Source organism: Lampetra fluviatilis, chromosome 23 (assembly GCF_964198595.1).
Source record: "Lampetra fluviatilis chromosome 23, kcLamFluv1.1, whole genome shotgun sequence".
Classification (NCBI taxonomy): Eukaryota; Metazoa; Chordata; class Hyperoartia; order Petromyzontiformes; family Petromyzontidae; genus Lampetra; species Lampetra fluviatilis.
This window is the reverse complement of record NC_136297.1, coordinates 5628161-5648032: the sequence shown is the minus strand read 5'-3', so window position 1 is coordinate 5648032 and position 19872 is coordinate 5628161. Positions and strand designations below refer to the sequence as shown.

At 47.7% G+C, this 19872-nt stretch overlaps 1 protein-coding gene across 1 annotated transcript; it reads left to right on the top strand.

The window, feature by feature from the left end:
- The first annotated feature begins 1 nt into the window (after position 1).
- PTDSS1 (phosphatidylserine synthase 1) lies at positions 2-19118 on the top strand. Its single transcript, XM_078866897.1, has 13 exons — positions 2-337; positions 2285-2376; positions 2993-3037; positions 4136-4260; positions 5895-6053; positions 8638-8789; positions 9470-9611; positions 11009-11121; positions 12605-12670; positions 15105-15204; positions 15438-15506; positions 17168-17240; positions 17821-19118. The coding sequence occupies exons 1-13, from the start codon at positions 159-161 to the stop codon at positions 17877-17879; spliced, it is 1374 nt and encodes a 457-aa protein (XP_078723023.1). The 5' UTR covers positions 2-158; the 3' UTR covers positions 17880-19118.
- Positions 19119-19872: the final 754 nt, after the last annotated feature.

Sequence of the window (19872 nt, the reverse complement as noted above, 5' to 3'; positions counted from 1 at the left end):
GAGACGAGCCCCAAAATCTCTTTGACTTGACTTATGGATCCAGGGCTGTCACGAATTGAAAGGTTTGGCGACCTCTAGCGACGCGTCAAGCGGACGCTGAACCTCTAAAGCGGCGTGGTCCCGGGGCAGTAGCAACAGCAGCAGCAACAGCAGCAGCGATGGCCATTCATACGTACGCCGGTACGATCAGGAAAGACGACGCCAACTACAAGCAGCATTTCCGAATGATTAACGAGCAGCAGGTGGAGGACATCACCATCGAGTTCTTCTACAGGCCGCACACCATCACGCTGCTCACGCTCACCATCGTCTGCCTCGTGTACTTCGCCTTCACGAGGTCAGGGCCGCAGGCTTTAACCGACTTTCCTAGTTTTGTTTGCCGCGGAGTTGTTCGCCCCCCCCCCCGCCGCCGCCGCCGGCCGGCGAAGTGACGTCGGGGAAGGGGGGTTATGTTCAAACGTTATTTTTGCGTGGTGTGTGTTTTTGAAATTGTTATTATGTTTAGATTTTAAACTGGGTATTATATTGTTAGAAGTTATTGACGTTGGTGGATTGAATGACATTGGTTGCGAACGTAACTTGAAGTATGGCTGGTGGGTTTAAAAAATAAATAAACAGTTAATGTTGACGATTAAATGTCTAATATTTAAACCGCTTACTATTAATAGGGTTTGAAGGTGGTGGCTTTTGATAAGAGTATTGTAGGATTTCGTGACGTACGTAGCAATAGTGGGGCAACGTTTCTGAATGGGAAGTAATTGTAACCGTTACATATCAACATTATTTCTGAGTTTAAATGAATACGTGTATCTGAAAAAATTTAAGATTTTTAAAATAAATAAACAAACGTTTATATTAAAAAATAAAAGTGTAAAGTTTTAAAATCTGGTTTGCGCAGCAGTTACGGTATGTTCGAGATGGCATGGATAGCATCATGTCAAATCTACCGTATTGTCAAGTACATGTCTTTAAATATCTCAAAATTAATTGTAAGCTATGAATTTTTATATATATTTCCGTATTCATATTTACTTGAAGCTTTTTTTGGTAGATTACCTGTGCACTCGTTGATTTCTGCAACAATGTTTTTGCTAAAGATATTTACACCACGCCTGCCAAATCAACGTACAGCAGCCCAAACTTTAATTAAATCCACTTGTTGCATTAAGGGCCACAAAACCCACGCTGAACAATTGACCATACTTCACCACGCCGGTCACTGTGGAGGCGTGCGAGCATAGAAGTGCATTACAGTGTATTTTGCTGACACCCGCCCTCTGCTGTTCACAATGTATGTCGCCACGCAGAAGGCAAATGGACAATTCTAGATTTGAAGCTTTCGTGACTGCAAGGATTCATACTCTTAGTTCTTTCGGTAAAGTCACTTAGGTAAAAAAATGCAAGCTCTCCTCCCCCTTAACTGGTATTTAAGAGCTTGCATCTTGAATCCCTCCCTCACTTGATGCAGCAAATCTGGCTGTGACGGTCCCATCTGATGACGGAGACTTGTGTTGCCTCCGAAACGTCGTGATTTTATTGTTTTATTTTTATTAATTTTAATTTCATTTTTTACCTACGTGGCTTTACCGAAAGAACTAAGGGTACAAATGGACAATGTCTGGTGGTGGTCGCCCCGTGCAAGCGATAGCCGGGCTCAAACGCCTGCTCAGCTTCTGAGATCCGATGAGATCGGGCGCATTACGCGGAATTAGGGCATCAGATTTATATTTTGATAGTTGCGATATAAAAACGACGAATGTTTCACGGGACACTGAGTTTATTTTGACATTTCGAAACACGTGAACATTGTCGGGAGAATTGTTCATTTTTGCCAGCCAGATGCACATTATCACCGTTTAAATTCATATATATGTTTTAATGTACTTAGGAAATAGAGTACCTCCTTTGCTCAGGGAAACCTCACAACGTGTCCAGACGCATTGCGTTGGGTGGAGACCCAAGTGCCCAGAGAAAACCTGCACAGAATAAGGGCGTAGCACTCGACAGCCCTCACAGGTTGGTACAGAAACCCATTTGCTTTGCTCCAACCCATTACCGACCTTACTCGCGACCCCGGTGGGTTTGGGAGTTGCACATAAATAAAATCTCTGCGTAATCCACCAGCCCTTGCCTCCCAATGCGCCAGAGGCAAGTGTAACGTGGTCTGTGACAGGCACCATGTTTGGCTAAGTAATTTGGCCTTGAGGCAATACAGTATATGGCTAGGTCAGCTATTAATGAATTAATTATGTAAGCTCTTTCTGTTTACTGCTCAACCCTTCAGGGATAACAGCAGCCCCGAGGACAACATATGGCGGGGAATCATCTTCGTCACAGTTTTCTTTCTCATCGTCAGCGTCATGGCCTTCCCCAACGGTGAGAGTCACAGCTCTCCCATGCCTCTTGGATTGTACCGGAAGAAGCCCCCGGCACGTGCAGTGAAACGTCGGACATCACCCCGAACAACACGCTCAAAATCTCTCCGATGCGTTTTTTTTCCTGGTCGTACCTCGTGTTTTTGGCATGATGTCCCAAAGTTTCCACTGCTCGTGCTGAGAACTTTTTTTTCTGGAACCGAATGGAGCGTTCTCCATCGTTTATATAAAGTTGGCAGCTGCTTGTGGTGTCATCGGCTGATCTACATCAAACACCAGCAGAAGCCGGACTCTGTTTGTTTGGCAGTATTTTTCCACTGCCAATCAACTTTGTCAGTCAACTTTGTCAATCAACTCCAGTGGATAAGAATTCCCAGGACTTAATCTCTCCAGAATATTTTCCGAGTCTCTGGTAGACTGTGGTAGGTGGCACGGGCCTAGTTGCCACAGCGATAGGAATATTGGATGTGGTGTGATGCGTGCGTAAATATTTTCTCGGTCACTGACCTGGACAAACCCGGCTGAAATTAAGCCCTAAGAATCTCCATCGGATGGAAAAAGATGTGCGCAGCAGGCGGCGGGAGTGTTGATGTGTGTGTCTGCGTGTCACATTACAGGTCCCTTCACGAGACCTCACCCGTCCATATGGCGCATGGTGTTCGGTGAGTAATCCTCTCACCTCATCCTCACACCCGCAACCCCGCATGGTTTCATTTTGGTAACCCTGATTGATCCAGATAAGAGCCCGATGAGTTTCACCAGTGAAGAGTGTGTGTAATATAGGAGCTTTGATAGGAAAACACGGTCACAGCGCATTATTCACAATCGGAAAGTTGTGAGCTAAATTCCTTAAAATGTAATGGTCAACTCGGCTGATCTCCCTGCATCCTGGCCTGACAAAAAATTACCACCCAATTTTTGAGAACACTGAAGGAATGTCAACAGTGGTTATCAACAAAGATGACAATCGTTTCAGCACAGATAAACCGTGACTTCACATACACAGGGGGTAGGCGCCAATGACCAAATTACCCAGAATATGTCCCATCTCATCAGATCTCGGAAGCTAAACTGGGTTTAGCCTGCATGTATCTGTACGTGTGCCTATTCACATGTGTGTGTACATATTCTTGGTTCTTTCGGTAAAGTCACGTAGAAGGGAAATAATAAAATAATAAAACAATACAATTCTCACGGCGTTTCGATTACAACACAAGCAATCATCATCAGGTGTGAAAACCACAGCAAGAACATTTTAAGAAAAAAAACGCCACTTTTTCAAATTTTCTTGCTGTGGTTTTCACACCTGATGATGATTGCTTGTGTGGCAATCGAAACGTCATGATCATTTTATTGTTTTATTTTTATTATTTCCCTTCTACGTGACTTTACCGAAAGAACCAAGAATACGAATCCCTGCGGTCATGAAAGCTTTCAATCGAAATGTGTTTGTACGTATGTTTGTGTAGCAGCACGTTGCGCTATGAACCTGGCAACCCGAGTTCGATTCCCACTCGTGGCCAACACCAGTGATGAATATTTGAGCCAGTGCTAGGCCTCCCCTAGGTCGATTCAGCCTGAAATGAGTACCTGGTGCGATGTCCAAAAATCAGCACTGGAGAGACAACGGCAGCTGGCCGTGATGCTAGCCATCCAACCCCTCATGTCATGCCGGCCTTCACAGATGCGAACAGCACTTATCCCAACAGTCTTGTAAGGCTATACGGGGGATCTTTGTCTTTGTACGCACGCGTATGCAGGCATGAGCGTCCTCTACTTCCTGTTCCTCATATTCCTGCTCTTCCTCAACCCGGAGCAAGTTAAGGCCATCATGTACTGGCTGGACCCGGCGCTTCGCAACGCCACTCGCGAAGCTGACATCATGGTACAGTCTCTCCCGATCTTTCCCTTTCGGTCCCACGTGCACAGCACAGACACAGACATTGTGAAAATGCAGATGGAGCTATTATTGCAAGAGCGTCGGCGCCAGCACTCTGCAGACACCAGTGATGCCTGGCTCAGGATGGAGTGTCTCTACTGAGCCTAGCGAGGAGGGTATTCTAGATTTGAAGCTTTCGTGACTGCAAGGATTCATACTCTTTGTGTTTTTTCGGTAAAGTCACGTAGGTAAAATAAATAAAATAAATGTGTTGCCTCCGAAAGGTCATGATTTAATTTAGTTGTTTTCATTTCTTTTATTTTTCTTACCTACGTGACTTTACAGAGGAGGGTATATCTCTACTGAACTGAGAGAGCAGAATGTGTTTGCTGAACCCAGGGAGGGGGAGATTGTGTCTGCTTAACTGCGGGCAGTGTCCTGACTGAACCCAGAGAGGGGAGAGTGTCTCAGCTTGAACCCAGAATGGAGTGTGATCTATCCTGACACAGTGATCTGTGGTTATTTGTGTGTGTGTGTGTGCACGTTTTTCCAAGTACACGCACCTGTGTGTGTTTGCCTTGCATACGTACGTGCACGTCTATTCATGTGCATGCACGTTGTATGTCTGTGCACGTATGCATCTGTGCGTGTGTTGGGCATGCGTGTCTTGAGTTTGCGTACTTATGTTGGTATGTGTGCACAAATGTGCGTGTTTTTCGGACATCTGCACATAATGCTCGTGTGCGTCTGTGTGCACCTGTTGGCATCTGTGCGTTGGTGCACATCGTTAGTTGTGCAATAGTTCTCAGGGACCCCGTACTCGATCTCTGCAATATTGATGTTTTAGTTGCTGCTATGCTCGCGCATCATGGATCTCACGTGTAAAGTAGCCGGGCAAATAGCCAAATGGGACCATCTTCTGTGCGACAAATGAAAATGAACGTAACTAAATAAATACAAGAGTATGCTGCATCTTCTTGGTTTTTTCGGTAAAGTCACGTAGAAGGGAAATAATAAAATAAAAAAAATTAAACATAATAAAATACAATTCTCACGACGTTTCGGCCACAACGCAAGCATCCGTCCTCAGGTGAAGAAACAGGGCTGTCGGAAAGACAGCGTCCGAAACGTTTCTTCTCTGTCTCCCTATTATGCACCTGATGACGGCTGCTTGCGTTGTTGGCCGAAACGTCGTGAGAATTTTATTTTATTATGTTTTATTTTTATTATTTTGTTATTTCCCTTCTACGTGACTTTACCGAAAGAACCAAGAAGATGAATCCCTGCAGTCACGAAAGCTTTAAATCGAAAAGTATGCTGCATGTGCATGCACGTATCACAAATGAGAATCGGAACTTTTATTTAGACTGGAGGAATCCATCCGACGAGCTATGAAGCTCTTCACAGCTGTCCAGTAGGCGGATGTCCAGTAGGGGCGGGCTAGAAAGTTACAACAAAACAAAAATCACCACCCAGCATAATAGGGAGACAGAGAAGAACACGTTTTATCCCATAGTCTCTACATGCATAAAACACAATCACCTCTCCACTCGTGAGTCCGTCTTGCGCGCACACCTAAATGTTTCACCCGCGTATCTTCACTCGCGTTTCTTCTCTGCCTGCGTGCGTGCGTGTGGCAGGAGTACGCCGTGAATTGCCACGTGATCACGTTGGAGAGGATCGCGAGCCACTTCGATGTGTTTGCGTTCGGCCACTTCTGGGGCTGGGCCATGAAGGCCCTCGTCGTGCGGAGCTACGGCCTCTGCTGGACTATCAGCATCACGTGGGAGATGACCGAGGTGCCACACAGCTTCAGGGTCGACCCTTGCAGGGGCTTGGGAGTCTTACTCTTGGGTTTTCTCGGTAAAGTCACGTAGGTAAAAAATGAAATGAAAATTAATAAAAGTAATAATAGAAATAAAATAATAAATAATCACGGCGTTTCGGTGGCAACACAAGTCTCCGTCATCAGGTGGGACCGTCACAGCTAGATTTGCTGTATCAAGTGAGGCAGGGATTCCAAGATGCAAGTTCTTAAATACAAGTTAAGGGAGAGGAGGTGGGGGGGAGCTTATCAGAATGTGGTTGCCAATGAATGAATACGTGACTTTACCGAAAAAACTAAGAGTATGAATCCTTGCAGTCACGAAAGCTTCAAATCTATTTTTATTATTTTATTATTTCCATTCTACGTGACTTTACCGAAAGAACCAAGAAGATGAATCCCTGCAGTCACGAAAGCTTCAAATCTAGAACTTGGGAGTCTTGTCGAGGTTGGGTATCACTTTAAAGGCCGGGGATTCCTTAGTCTCTTGAGGCTGGTACAGGTGGTTGGTTATACACAAGCTATTTATCATGCTGAGCCAGATCCAAAACCTAACAAGACATCTGAAATGACTCGGTAGGGGGTGGGGGGGGGGGCACGCAGGGCCAGCGCTGGCTATGGACGAGTTCATTGTGACGTCGGTCATTTCCCTGGAGAGAAGCGTTTATTGATTTCGTGTCCATCGAACCAGATTAGATCGGCAAGGGCCACGTGACGAAGCACCAGCGCGTAGTTTATCTTAAACTATATCTTTTATTTGACCAGGAAAGGCCCACTGAGCGAAAGAGCTTTTTTCCAGAAGCGACCTGGCCACAAATGATACCTCAACGAACTGGCTTATCACATGCAAATTTATAGTAGCCAAATCCACACGACCACGGGGGGGGGAGGGGAAATCAATCAATGAAACTTTATTTATTTAGCACTATTCGTGCAACAAAATGTAATGCATAGTGCCTTACAGGCGTGAACAATGAAAGTGAAATTGTAGGCAAAATAAAATCACGTGACAAATTTGTAGCAAAGGCATAAAAAGAACACATTAAGAGAATCCTAACTTAAAGCAAGTTTAAAAATCTTGATTTGAAGCTTTCGTGACTGCAGGTAAAGTCACGTAGGTCGAAAAAACAATAGATCACGACGTTTCGATGGCAACACAAGCAATCGTCATCAGGTGGGACAACCACAGCAGTTTTTTCTTGCTGTGGTTGTCCCACCTGATGACGATTGCTTGTGTTGCGATCGAAACGTCGTGATCTATTATTTTTTCTACCTACGTCCTCGCTCGCTCCGGTCCTTCACCCGAGCGATGTCGTGATCCCGGGATGGAGTAGGGAGCACAGAACGACGGCTGGGAGACGGGAGGGGGCAGTGCGCCTCGCAGGGTTGGACCCGGAAGGCGGTGGCGGTGGAAAGCACGGGCGATCAGGACGAAGGGAACCCCGTTAAAATAAGAAAAATTTGAAAATAATGTCTTAAGAACTTTAGGAAGAAGAAGGTTTAAAGAGGAACTTAAGAAGCAAGATGAAGACAGGTTAAAAGATGGGGGGATATGGTGGGTAACACGAAGGGGTCGAGGGCAGGACCTCTTCAGATATCGCTTACTGATAATTGTTTTTTTTACCCTTCTATCTGGCAACAAAACTGACACCTTTTTTACAAGGCGTCATGTTTGCATAGACCACAATACCTGCAGTCATAATGCAAACAAAAAACATAACTCTGTTTTTTTACTCCTTGTAAAAAAGGTGTCAGTGTTGTTGCCAGATAGAAGGGTAAAAAACCAATTATCAGTAAGCGATATCTGGCAAATGAGGTTCCAATGGTGTATATCGCTGACTGTTGATGTGAGTCAGGGCCGGGAACCGAGCACAGGGCTGTGGGTTCATAGCGCAGTGCGCGATCTTCCGTGCCACTACACTTGCGTGGTGCATTATCTGCATCACGTAGGTCACGTTGACCAATCGCAAGTCTCGTAGAGCACGTGACGACCTAATTTTTAATTCGGTCGTCTCCATGACAATTGAACAGAAACAATAGACGGGTGGGGTTCATAACGCAGCGCGTGAATAGCTCTGCCGCCACGACCCTGCCCTTTATTCAAAGTAATGTTGGTTATGTAGTCAAGTGCGTACATCCATATGTAGTAATAATAGTGAGTGCTTTTGTTATTTGGGCTATTCTTATTGCGCAAGGCTATCATGACGGTGTTGTGTTTCACAGATGGGAATAGCCTCCACGTAGCAGCCTATGCTGCTAGGTATTTTTCAAATTGAGTAATTTGTGGGTAAGTTTTCAAACTCGTCAAAAAAATTTGACCTGTGATGCCGGCGCTTTGGGTGACAGATTTGTGCCAGAAAGGCGCCGTGTCTTTAAGCAAAAATAAAATTGACTTGCCTTGACTTGGCACGCATTGGCTGACTACTTACTTTATTTTGAATAATGTCACAAGATCTTTGAACGTCCATTGGGAAGCCGACGGCGTGTACTTGTGGGTTAATGCACCTGCAGTACTAACGCGCGCGCGCGTGTGAACGTGTTCGTGCATGCGCATGCAGTTGTTCTTCATGCACCTCCTGCCCAACTTCGCCGAGTGCTGGTGGGACCAGGTGATCCTGGACATCATCCTGTGCAATGGTGGTGGCATCTGGCTGGGCATGGTGGTCTGCTACTTTCTGGAAATGAGGACCTACCGATGGGAGAGCGTCAAGTAACCACCGCATACACTCGGCCTGTCACGCGGTCGCTCGCACAGCCAGCTGGGTAGATGGCGACTTGGCCAACCCCCGAGACAACCACACAGCGAGCCAGCCAATCTCTCACCCACACAGTTACTCGCTCAACATGCAGCCAGTCAGACACACAGCCAGCGATCCAACCCCTCGTCCACATGGTTACTCGCTCACTCAACCACACAGCCACTCAGGCCCACAGCCACTCACTCACCAGCAAGTCAACCACACAGCCACTCAGCCCCACAGCCACTCACTCAGCCCCACAGCCACTCACTCAGCCAGCAAGTCAGCCACACAGCCAGCCAGTCGACCACCCATCCACCCAGCCAGTCACTCGCCCAGCCACTCGCCCAGCCACTCAGCCACCGACCTACTCAGCCAGCATCGCAACGTCACACGCCATTTGACGTTCTCTCGTCTTGTGGCTTGAAACATAAGTAATGATCTTTGCTAATTGAAGACTTCCGAGGGGAAGCGTATGCTGGAATGCATTATGGAACCCATGATTTTTCTTCCACATTTAAATTGCGACTTTAAAGGCCACATCCTGACACATTCAGACGTGAGCAACGGTTCAACTCCACGCGCCGCTAATCGTTTAATCGCGGCTCTGTTGACCCCTTGACCCGCAACCTGCCACCCCTACCCATCGCAGGGACATCCACAGCACGACGGGCAAGATCAAGCGCGTGGTAATGCAGTTCACGCCGGCGAGGTGGACGTACGTGCGTTGGTTCGACCCCAAGTCCTCTTTCCAACGGGTCGCCGGCATCTACCTCTTCATGATCATCTGGCAGGTGAAGGGGGGGGGCGGGGAGTTGGGGGGAGGTGTGGAAAGAAGAGTCACCTCCTTTTCGCAGACACACCCGTGGAGGCCATCTGAAGGGCTGCCTGCCCCGCGGTTGTCATGGTTGTCGATTGCTGTCAGCCAGGGCTAAGTTTCTCATCGAATATAATCCGGCCCACTGACAGACTGGGATGTGCGGCACATAGCTATCGTCATTGTTGGAGGTAAACTGGATGTCGTGTGCGCCAAAACGTTCTCCAGATCACCGACCCGGACAAACCCAGCAGAAATTAAAGGCCTGCTCACCAGTGCTTCCGATGAGGTTTTGGGTTTCGTAAAAGTTTTACCAATGACACACCACGAGAAGCGGGTAGGGAATAATAGTGTTTGTGTGGGTAGGGTGTAGTGGTGGTGAGAGGTAGTTCAAACTAAAACTATTTTTTTTTTTACCAGGTAAGGCCCACCGAGCTATCTAGCTCTTTTTCAGAAGCGACCTGCCCACAGCTCAACAAAGTGTCTTGCCGTCAAGTGGAAATTTATAGCAGCCAAATAATCTAAATACAAGTTTCTAAATGTCTAGCAAAAAACCGGAGGACCTGGAGAAAAATCCATTTGGCCACGGGGAGAACATGCAAACTCAATATACAGCAGCAGGCGTCACGGTCGCTATCAAACCCACGACCTCCTGCATACCAGGCGAGGTAGTTAACATCTCATAGCCACCGTGATGATGAGAGAGAGAGACACCGCAAACTCCAAATATACAGCAGCAGGCGTCACGGTCGGTATCAAACCCACGACCTCCTGCATACCAGGCGAGGTAGTTAACATCTCCTAGCCACCGTGGTGCCCTAAAGCGTTAAAGCAATGGACATAAGAGACATAAGAGACATAGTGTGCAAAGTTGCTGGTGGGTTTGGTTATTACTCCTCGAAGAAAAGTTGAGCAAAATAGCGGACGGGGCAAGATGACCGGGAACGGGAAGGGATGTCGCCTGGGACGGAAGTCTGGAAGACAGAAAAAGAGGCTCAAGGCAGGAAGGGGAGGAAGGGCACAAGGAATGGCCGGGCCAAGATGGTCGGGGATGAGAAGGTGGTGATGAGAGTAAAGGGAAGAAAGGGAGAGAAGCGAGAAGTGAGCTGCACGGAGCAGTGTCTGTTTTTACCGGGGGGGGGGGGCGGCGGGGAAAGATGAGGGATTGAAAATGGGGGTGTGAGGCTTGAGCTGATTTAGACACGCAGATGTAAGGTCACGTTTACGTGAACTATCTCAACCACCCCTTCAAAGTTAGTTTTGAATCTTTAAAAAAAAACACAGATGTTGGAAAATCATCACTTTTGTTAGCGGATCGAATGTTGTCGTTCACGTGTCTCTGTGTGTGTGTGTGCGCGTCGCATTGTGTTCCAGCTCACGGAGCTCAACACCTTCTTCCTCAAGCACATTTTCGTCTTCCAGGCGGGGCACCCAATCAGCGTCGGGCGCATCTTCCTCATCGGCATCATCACAGCGCCCACTGTCAGGTCCGCCCCGCTCCGGCAACACCGCCGTTTGCCAGACCCATTCCCTTCCCCCCCCCCTCGCCCTGTCTCAGTGTCGCTGTGTATGTACGTTTGTGTGCGTGTTCTGAACTGGTCCTGGGCCTCACCTAGGTCGACTCGGCCTCAAATTAGTACCTGGTGCGGTGTGTAAAAACATCGCCGCTGTGGAGACAAACGCGGCCGGGCGTGGTGCTGGCCACCCACCCCTTCGTGTGCCGTGCCGGCCTTTATAGGTGCTCGCGAACAGCACTTGCTGCGACAGTTTGTTCAGGCTATACAGGGGATCTTTGTTTTTGTTTGCGGGGGTGTGAGTATATGGGGAAGGCGTGGTGCTTTCCACCCACCCCCACGTGTGCCGTGCTGGCCATCACCGGTGCTCGCTAACAGCACTTGCCCCAACAGTCTGTTAAGGCTATACAGGTGATCTTTATCTTTGTGAGTGCATAGACCAGCATAGTCCACCTACCAGTCATCTTAATCGGTCAACCTATAAAACCTGGGTCCGTCCCGTGACCTCCTGTTCTCAGTGAGCATTCCACACCTCATGTGATCGTCTCAAACGGCGCCTGGCCTGGCACGAGCGTCGTGGTGACTTCACCGACGTTTGGTGGAAGAATGGCGGCAGTCGTTTTGTGTGGACCGGGTTAAAATATCACTCTCAACTGACGTGCGCTGTTGTTTATCCATAATAGAGGTTGTTGTTTTTTTGGGGTTAGATCGCGTAAATATGTTTATGTGATATTTATATATTTACGCGATCTAACCCAAAAAAAAACCTTGTGGATGATATTGGACGCGAAAGCCTACGTGTTAAAGTCATGTAGTTTGTTTAAAATATTAATGACTGGCTTTACTACCCGGCTTCGCTCGGGACTTGGATTCACCACGCCCGGCCGCCTTTGTACCCCCAGTGGCGATGTTCACACAGTAGACCAGTTACTCGTTTGAGGCTGAGTCGACCTAGGGGAGGCCCAGGACCGGTTAAAATAATAGTCACCGGTGGTGGCCGTGAGCGGGAATCGAACTCGGGTTGCCGGGTTCGTAACGCGGCGCGCTAACCACTACACTACAATACGTTACGCTGCCACGTGCGCGGGTCACGTGACAGATGTGACGTCACAGCTCACTTGCCGTGCAACAAATATATACATTATTGAGCTCCCCCCCCCCCCCAAAATGTTTTATTTTTATAATTGTTGCATGGTGTACAGTCTGGAAAGTACCCACATGGCAAATTTCAAGTTTGTTGCATGTCGGGAAGTACGCTAAACATTTTGAACAGACACACATATTCACAACTTTGCCTTTTATATATATGGAGATGATGATGAAGACGATTGCCGCTGATTTCGCGAGCTGCTGGGGATGACGACGGCTCGAAGACGCCTTCATCCAGCAGTGGGTAGATCTTGTCTGATAATGACGCCAGGCGACGCCGGTGTGTGTCTTGGCGTGTGCGCTGCAGGCAGTACTACGCGTACCTGACGGACACGCAGTGCAAGCGCGTGGGCACTCAGTGCTGGGTGTACGGGTGAGTCTCTGCCGTTTTTTACACGCTTTTATTTAACTCACTTTCGTCTGTTGTATCCTCAAAAAATAAATCTTGTAACTCAATTCTTTCCAATGTGCTGTCGACTACAAACTTCGTATATGTATGTCATACTGATGACAATACTATATTCTATCATTTAAAATAAAACATTTTTTTTTAAACAATCTTTTTTATGGATCTAATTGTCCACGTTACGGCTCTAATTGCCCACGCTCAACTGACGTTGCCTGTAAATCACCACGGTCCCTTATGTCACAGCAAGCCTCGGGGAGCCACGCCCAGGGGCGGGGCATGTGGAAGGAGAGGAGGGGCGATGGGGGAAGGGGCCAGGGGGAGGGGCAGCTCGGACAGTACATTTCATTAAAGCGTGTTTAAAAAAAAAGTATTTAAAATATTTTTCGCACTTTTTTTATTGTACCAGGTAAGGGCCCACTGAGCTATACAGCCCTTTGTGAGAAGCAGACCTAACCACAATTGATAGCTCAACGAAGTGGCTTATCACGTGGAAATCTATTGCAGCCAAATACTCTTTAAGCAAATATTAATTCTGAATGTGGAGGTAAAAAACCGGAGCACCTAGAGAAATATCCACACGACCATGGCGAGAGAGAACATGCAAACTCCAAATATACAGGCGTCAGGGTCGGAATCGAAACCACGACCTCCTGCGTACCAGGCGAGAGATTTAACATTTTGCCACTGCGGCACCCCAGATTGACTGCTCTGCCGTTCGCTTTGGACCCCTTAATTGTTAAGCACGTGATGCTTTCATAAATGAAAATCTTATCCTCGTGATACGCGTGTCGAATAGCGCTTCGATTATTTCCGATTTGCGTTGGGTGGGGTAGGGGGGTGTGGGGGGAGGTTTTCGAGGGCTTGTGCCATTGCTTGTAGTTTATACCACGTGGTCTCCACGACCATCGGAGGTGTTGCATTGACCACAGTCACGAGTCCGGGACATGACGATACAGGGGAGGGGCGAATAATCCACCATTCCATCCAATTCTCTCTCGCTGCCTATCCTGCCAACCATCATCCATCCGTCCGTCCATTGTCTCCTGATCTCTCTCCATCCGTACATCTATCTCTATGACGACACTTTAAATATTTGTGAAAACTACTAAACCCAAATTGGTGAAGTATGGTCTAACAATCGCCATGACTGACACAGTATGGGGAGTCCTTCATACAGCAGTGGATTGGCAAAAGGATTATTAATTTGTATTGTTATTATTTATTATATATGATATGTGAATAAACACCAGTTTTCATCTGTCCGCATATACAGTGACACGTGTTTTAGCTCACAGGGCTAATTGGCTAGCGGCATTTGGTGAAGCACGCAAACTCTGACGTTGTCCATGGCTGGGAATCGAACTCGGGTTAGAGGGCAGCGTGTTAAACACACTGCACCGGCGATCCCCTCCGATATAAACACACCGCGTGTACTATGGCCGAAAAGTAGACCTGAATCAGATTTGGTGCGGTGCAGTTACTGGACTTGGCCAGAAGAAGGGGCTTTGCACACACGTTCGAATTACACCACGCTTCACTGAATAAGCTGGCTTTATCTGAGCTGTTCTGCCGTGCTACGTCAAGTGCTAATCTTTATCCCACACCCTAATGCAAACCCTCATTAGTGGGAATGACCAAACGTCCCAAGGCAACATGTCCTCTCTCAATAAGAGTCCTGAGACTCAGCGAGACCTTTTTCGTTGTAAATAAATAACTGGCAACGTTATCATCATTAATGTATGCGTGTATGTTTAACTTCTTTCATGCCGTAATGTAGTCAACCGTGCTGATCGGAGGTGCGGGGGAATGACAACGCACTCGACACAAAAAGCAGTTCTGAAGAAATTAGTTTCCAATTGATATGATTTAAAAGTGCATAGCTCCAGTGGCTTCCTAATATCGGAAGGAAGAGCGTTCCAGACGGCCGCAGAAGCGCATCTGAAAGCGTGCGATGCGGTGACCGTCTTTGTTCGATGGCTAGCCAGAAGCCTCTGCGAGGATGAATGGAGTTCATGTGACGGTTCATAGCTCATCGGATTCCTCCAATATACACAAATATTCTGATTCAATTGAGAGGTCGCCGGTTGAAACAATGCAACAGATATCTCAATCCATCGCCCCCCACCACCATCTCTGTTCACCCGGCATTACGAATGGGTTACTCAACAGTTGATTGGCAGGTCGTGGGGTAAAGTGTGGGTAATCCCACCTCTTCCAAGACGTTTGGCCAGTCTGAAAGAGTCGGGCAAATACCCTCCACTAGAGAGGGGCTCTTCTATAGAGCTTCATCTCGTGGAGGCCCTTCCACTAGCAGTGGCGTGAGCTAAGCAATTGCAGGGCTCCGTCTTTATGTGCGTTGCCGTGTCCTGTCGCGCTATGCCGTGCGCCTTGCCTGCAGAGCGATCGCGTTCCTGGAGGCGATTGTTTGCATAAAGTTCGGCAAGGAGCTGTTCTCCAAGACGCAGGTCATGTACGTGTTCCTGTGGCTCGTGTGCATCGTAAGTAGTGGCTGATCCTTGCACTTACACGCACGTCATACACACACACAACACCTTGTTGCCAGTGCATCACACTCTCACCTCTTTCCAAGTTGTCTTGCCAACGTGGAGGGGAGTAGAGAGAGATGAGAGGGGAGATGTAGGAGGTTACATGGAGTGAATGGTGATGATGCTGATGTTTTATTAAGACCAGAATGTCGCGTGTGCTGCGTGTTGCACCGCTCGCCCCGCAGGCCTTCATCACGTTCGCGTGCCTCTACGTGATGGTGGCGTACGCCGACTGGGCTCCTACTCGCGAAAAGGTACACCGCGATGGAGGTCGCGTTCGCGAGGTCACCGGCGCCAACGTCGTTGATGCCCACCACGCGTCGCCATCGCTTCCTTCCGCTCGATCCGTCCACCGCCGTTGCACAGTCCACACACGCGACAGCCTCACGGTCGCCACCGTTCGCGCAGTAGGAGGAACGATGCCAGAGGGCCGCAAAGGATGCCAGAATGAAAGCCAAAGGAGGAAGGAACACCCACCCAACCCGAGAGGACGACCGTCACGGAGATGGAGCGATGAAATCCGCTCACGTGCAGGGGCCACAGACCCGTTGCATTGCGAGACGGGGAAACGTGACGACAGCTTCTAGAGGCCTTCATGCAGCAGTTGATAGATCGTGGCTGGCGATGATTATTCATCACTTTGATCATTCGAATTTTCCACGTGAGATCATAGCCACGATCACCAGTGGCTTGTGTGTAAGTCATAATAATAATAACGCTACGCCACAGGCTGTCACGGTTTTGTTAATGCTGTGTAGCTCCCTCCGATGCATTTTCGGGTCATACCCCGTGTTGTCCTGCACGACGTCCGACGTTTCGCTGCATGTGCCGGCAGCTTCTGCAGGCACTGAATTCTCAAGATGCTGCCAATTCAAGTCGCCCTTCCAGGCACTGTCAAGGTTCAACCCTGATAAGCGTCTGCTAAGCTCTGAAATGTGACGAAATTGGGCAGATGCCGGCACAGTTGTTATTGACCATAATAAGTTGTAAATTTTAGTCTGTTGTCCTTCCCCGTCGCACCTGGTTAGCACGGTTGGCAACATACGGTGTGAAAGAAGTTTAACACACATACGCTATTACTATTATCATGAAAAAATTCCCTGTATGACTATGCAAAGCAGAGAATTAGAAGTTCCGACAGGTGGCTTAGCAAATATTGTGACTGGACCAGGCGATCGCGTGAGAGCTTTTTCACAGCTTTTGTGAGAAATTTAAATTTGAGGTGGGTGGCTCACGATGGGCCCCTGTCAGAGCCACTGAGCTGGGATCACCTGTGATGTGGTCCACAAGTTTGTTGAGAAAAAAAATTCCCTTTCGAAGCAAACGATCAGCGCGTCTTCGTTTGTTTTGGAAAGCGAGGCTTCAGCAAAATGAGGAAATTGATTTCTAAGATTAAAAAAATATGTACTCGTATGAATGATGATACGGTTTTCAGCACATTGTATCTGCTTAGCTTTTTCACATATATGCACACTTTATTATTTCTGCCGTGATGTAATGGTTACAAAGATTAAGAAAATCTTTAACGTTCAAGTCAATGATTATCTTGGAGAAAACGAGGAATGAAGGCAGCAGGCATCTCCTTTGAGAGCCCGAAACTAACACCATCATCATCATCTCTCCTGGTACCTATTTTATCAGCTCCAATGTGATTGTGGGCTTAGTCGACCCCTGGGCGTCTCTGGTCAGAGCGCTCCGCATGCTGATAAAACTAATTCCACTTTGTTGGGGAGACGGCAATATTTGTAAGATGGGAATACTTGCCATTGCCATAGTAACGAGGAATTTCCATTGCTTGCTCAGAAACGGCCCAAATCATGGACTCAATTTTTGTTTCTTGGCAGGGGCGTCTGATTTGAGTGGAAAAATGTGGTCACGTGGTCGGCACGTGATTGGCCACCGTGTTGTTTTCCAGTCTCTGTCAGAGTGCGAGGACTCGGTGAGCTACTTGGACTCATCCCCAGAGAACTCCATCATGGAACTGAGCGGTGAGCCCAGCGCTGCCTGTTCGTCTGCCCCCCCTCTCTTCCCTGCCTCCTTGCTGTCTGTCTTTCCACTCTCGTGCCGGCCGTCACGTCTGCCTCTGTGTGTTTTCATGCCTGTTGGTGTGTCCCTTTGTCTCTTTGCCAGTCTGTGTGTCTCTCTCTTTGTATGGCAGCCTGCTGGTCTGTGTCTGTCTTGCTCTTTAGAGGTCTGTCCACCTACCTGCCTTCCTGCCTGTGATTTTGTCTGCGTGTCTCTCTCTTTCTGTGTCTTTCTATCCATCTGTTTAACAATGCTCCTTCCTGCCTGTCTGCCTGTGTCTCTATTTGACTGTATATGTGTCTGTCTGTCTGTCTGCATCTTTGTAGGCCTGTCCACCTGCCTGCATCCCTGTCGTCTGTCCCTCTCTCTCCACCTGCGTGTCTATCTATCTGCATGTCGCTTTATCGGTCCTGCCTGTTTGCCCGTCGATTTGTACATCCTCCACACTGGTATTTCTCACCCCCGTCACCCTCCACAAACCCCAAACTTCTAAAAAAACAAAAGAAACATCCACTCAACTCACTTGACCGTCTCGCCCCACAGATAGCAGACAGGACATACAGGAAAAGCCTGACCCCGTCGCGCTGAAAAAGACTCTGTGAAATGCGCAGTCATCCGATCGCCGTGATGGCGGCGGCGGCGGCGGCGATGGCGGCGATGAGGGTGGTGGTGGCCGTGGCGACGATGACGACGAATGGTTTGAAGGCGAGTTGCCTGGGCTGCACCGCTTCGCTCCAACGTTTCGCGATCATATAATGCACACTGTGAAAGAAGAGGCGAACGCGAGCTTTAGTAGTTAAGACGTCGGGTGACAAATACGCTGCTGTGTTTGCATTTTTTACCCCGTACCCAGGGCTTTAATTTCATCTGGAAACTGTCCGGGGGTGGCGACCCATGAAATACCCCCTCGCCCGGCACACCACATCCAGGATACCTTTCACTTGTTCCAGCAGCTTTGACCACGACTGGTCACGTGCCACCCACCACGTTCTACCAGCGACCCAGAAAATATTCCGTGAGGAATTAAGCCCTGCTCCGAATCAGTTATATATAAAAAAAAAATCAAATATAACACTTGACCGTCAGACATTTTTTAATAGTTTTTATAGGTTTTTTTCAATTGTATGTTATTATTATTGTATTTTTGTTAGTATTACAACTGCACTCTTCTCTAGTATTACATTTTTTTTTTATTGTTTATCCATCTCATCATTGCCACCGACAATCGCAACTGTTGCGGGCTTTCCACGTTCCTTCTTGTTGGGGATCGTCGTCGCCATCACCATCATCATCATCATCGTCGTCGTCTTCAATAGGTTTGGTTAAGTTGAACATCACTGTGCCGAATTGGTTGCAGCCAGGGTGGGGTTATGGTTAGCGTTTGGGGCTTGTAACCCGGAGGTCACCGGTTCGATTCCCCCTTCCGGCGTGACAGCTGAAATAATGGAGGCGAGTTTCTTAAACTGCTTCTCAACTCCCCTCCACCTCTGACCACCCAGCAATGTCAATGGTTTACACCTAAACTATTTTAAGTTTGCCAGGTAAGGCCCACTGAGCTATTTAGCTCTTTTTTTCAGAGAAAATCCACAACATTTACAATCTCAATCACACCGGTGTGCTGTTCTCGTAACGAATTGGCATGTTTTGTTTACGAGACAAACCTTACTAATTGGCTGTGTCGGGTGGTGGCGGGTTTAACGACACATTTATATAGTTACGTCGATTTAACCCCCTCCCCAAAAAAACCTGTATTATGGATGATATTGGTTGCGAAAGCCTACGTGCTAAACTAACATTTTAATCAATTATTTGAATCGAATCGTGGCCCAGAGTTGTGACGAATCTTCGCATCTCTGGTGGCGGCGGCGGCGGCGCTGGGGGTGGGTGGGAAGGCAGGGGAATGGGTGCAGAAGAATCGCCACGTGACTAAATGAAATTGTGATTGACTTTTAACCAGCGAATTTCTCTCAGGTTACCAGGAGTTAGTTGTGTGTTTGCAGGGGGACCTTGCCGAGGGCTGACACCTACCGCTGCCGTGGGTTATGGGTTTGAGAAATTTGTCACGAACCAACTGCCAACCTGTGGAGCCCAGTTAAATTGAATTGCCAAGTCTAGACACGGCGGTCTGACATTGGACTTCCTACTCATTTGAATGGGAAAGAAAGTCTCAAAGTAGGGAATGCTGCTTAGCAATTTACTCCTCAATGTGGGCATTGCCAGGCATTGCTTATACTGATCTACAATGTGCTACGTAGGCATTGCCTACAGTGAGTAGCGATAAGCGATATCTTGTGGTATAGGTAATATTAAAAAAGTGTCTACATTGAGCGATGCACATAGGTAATACCTCTATTGAGGGATACATTGTGATATAGGTAATACCACGGTGTTACCTATACCTAATAGTATTATTTTACTGAAGGGTACATTCTAATTTAGGTAATTCCACAGTCTAGCGTGCACTAAGCAATATTCTTCGGTGATATTAACTCATTGCCTGTACTAAGCAATAGCACTATAGCCAGCCGGTGGTAATTTCTGCTGTGTGTTTGCTGTTATCGTTATTGCGTTTATCAATAAGGTGTGCAGCGTGGC

Excerpts from the sequence above, each read along its gene's own strand:
- PTDSS1 (XM_078866897.1), top strand. The coding sequence starts at position 159 with ATGGCCATTCATACGTACGCCGGTACGATCAGGAAAGACGACGCCAAC. Across the intron at positions 6,054-8,637 it reads TCACGTGGGAGATGACCGAG|TTGTTCTTCATGCACCTCCT; the intron begins GTGCCACACAGC and ends ATGCGCATGCAG. Across the intron at positions 12,671-15,104 it reads ACTCAGTGCTGGGTGTACGG|AGCGATCGCGTTCCTGGAGG; the intron begins GTGAGTCTCTGC and ends CCTTGCCTGCAG.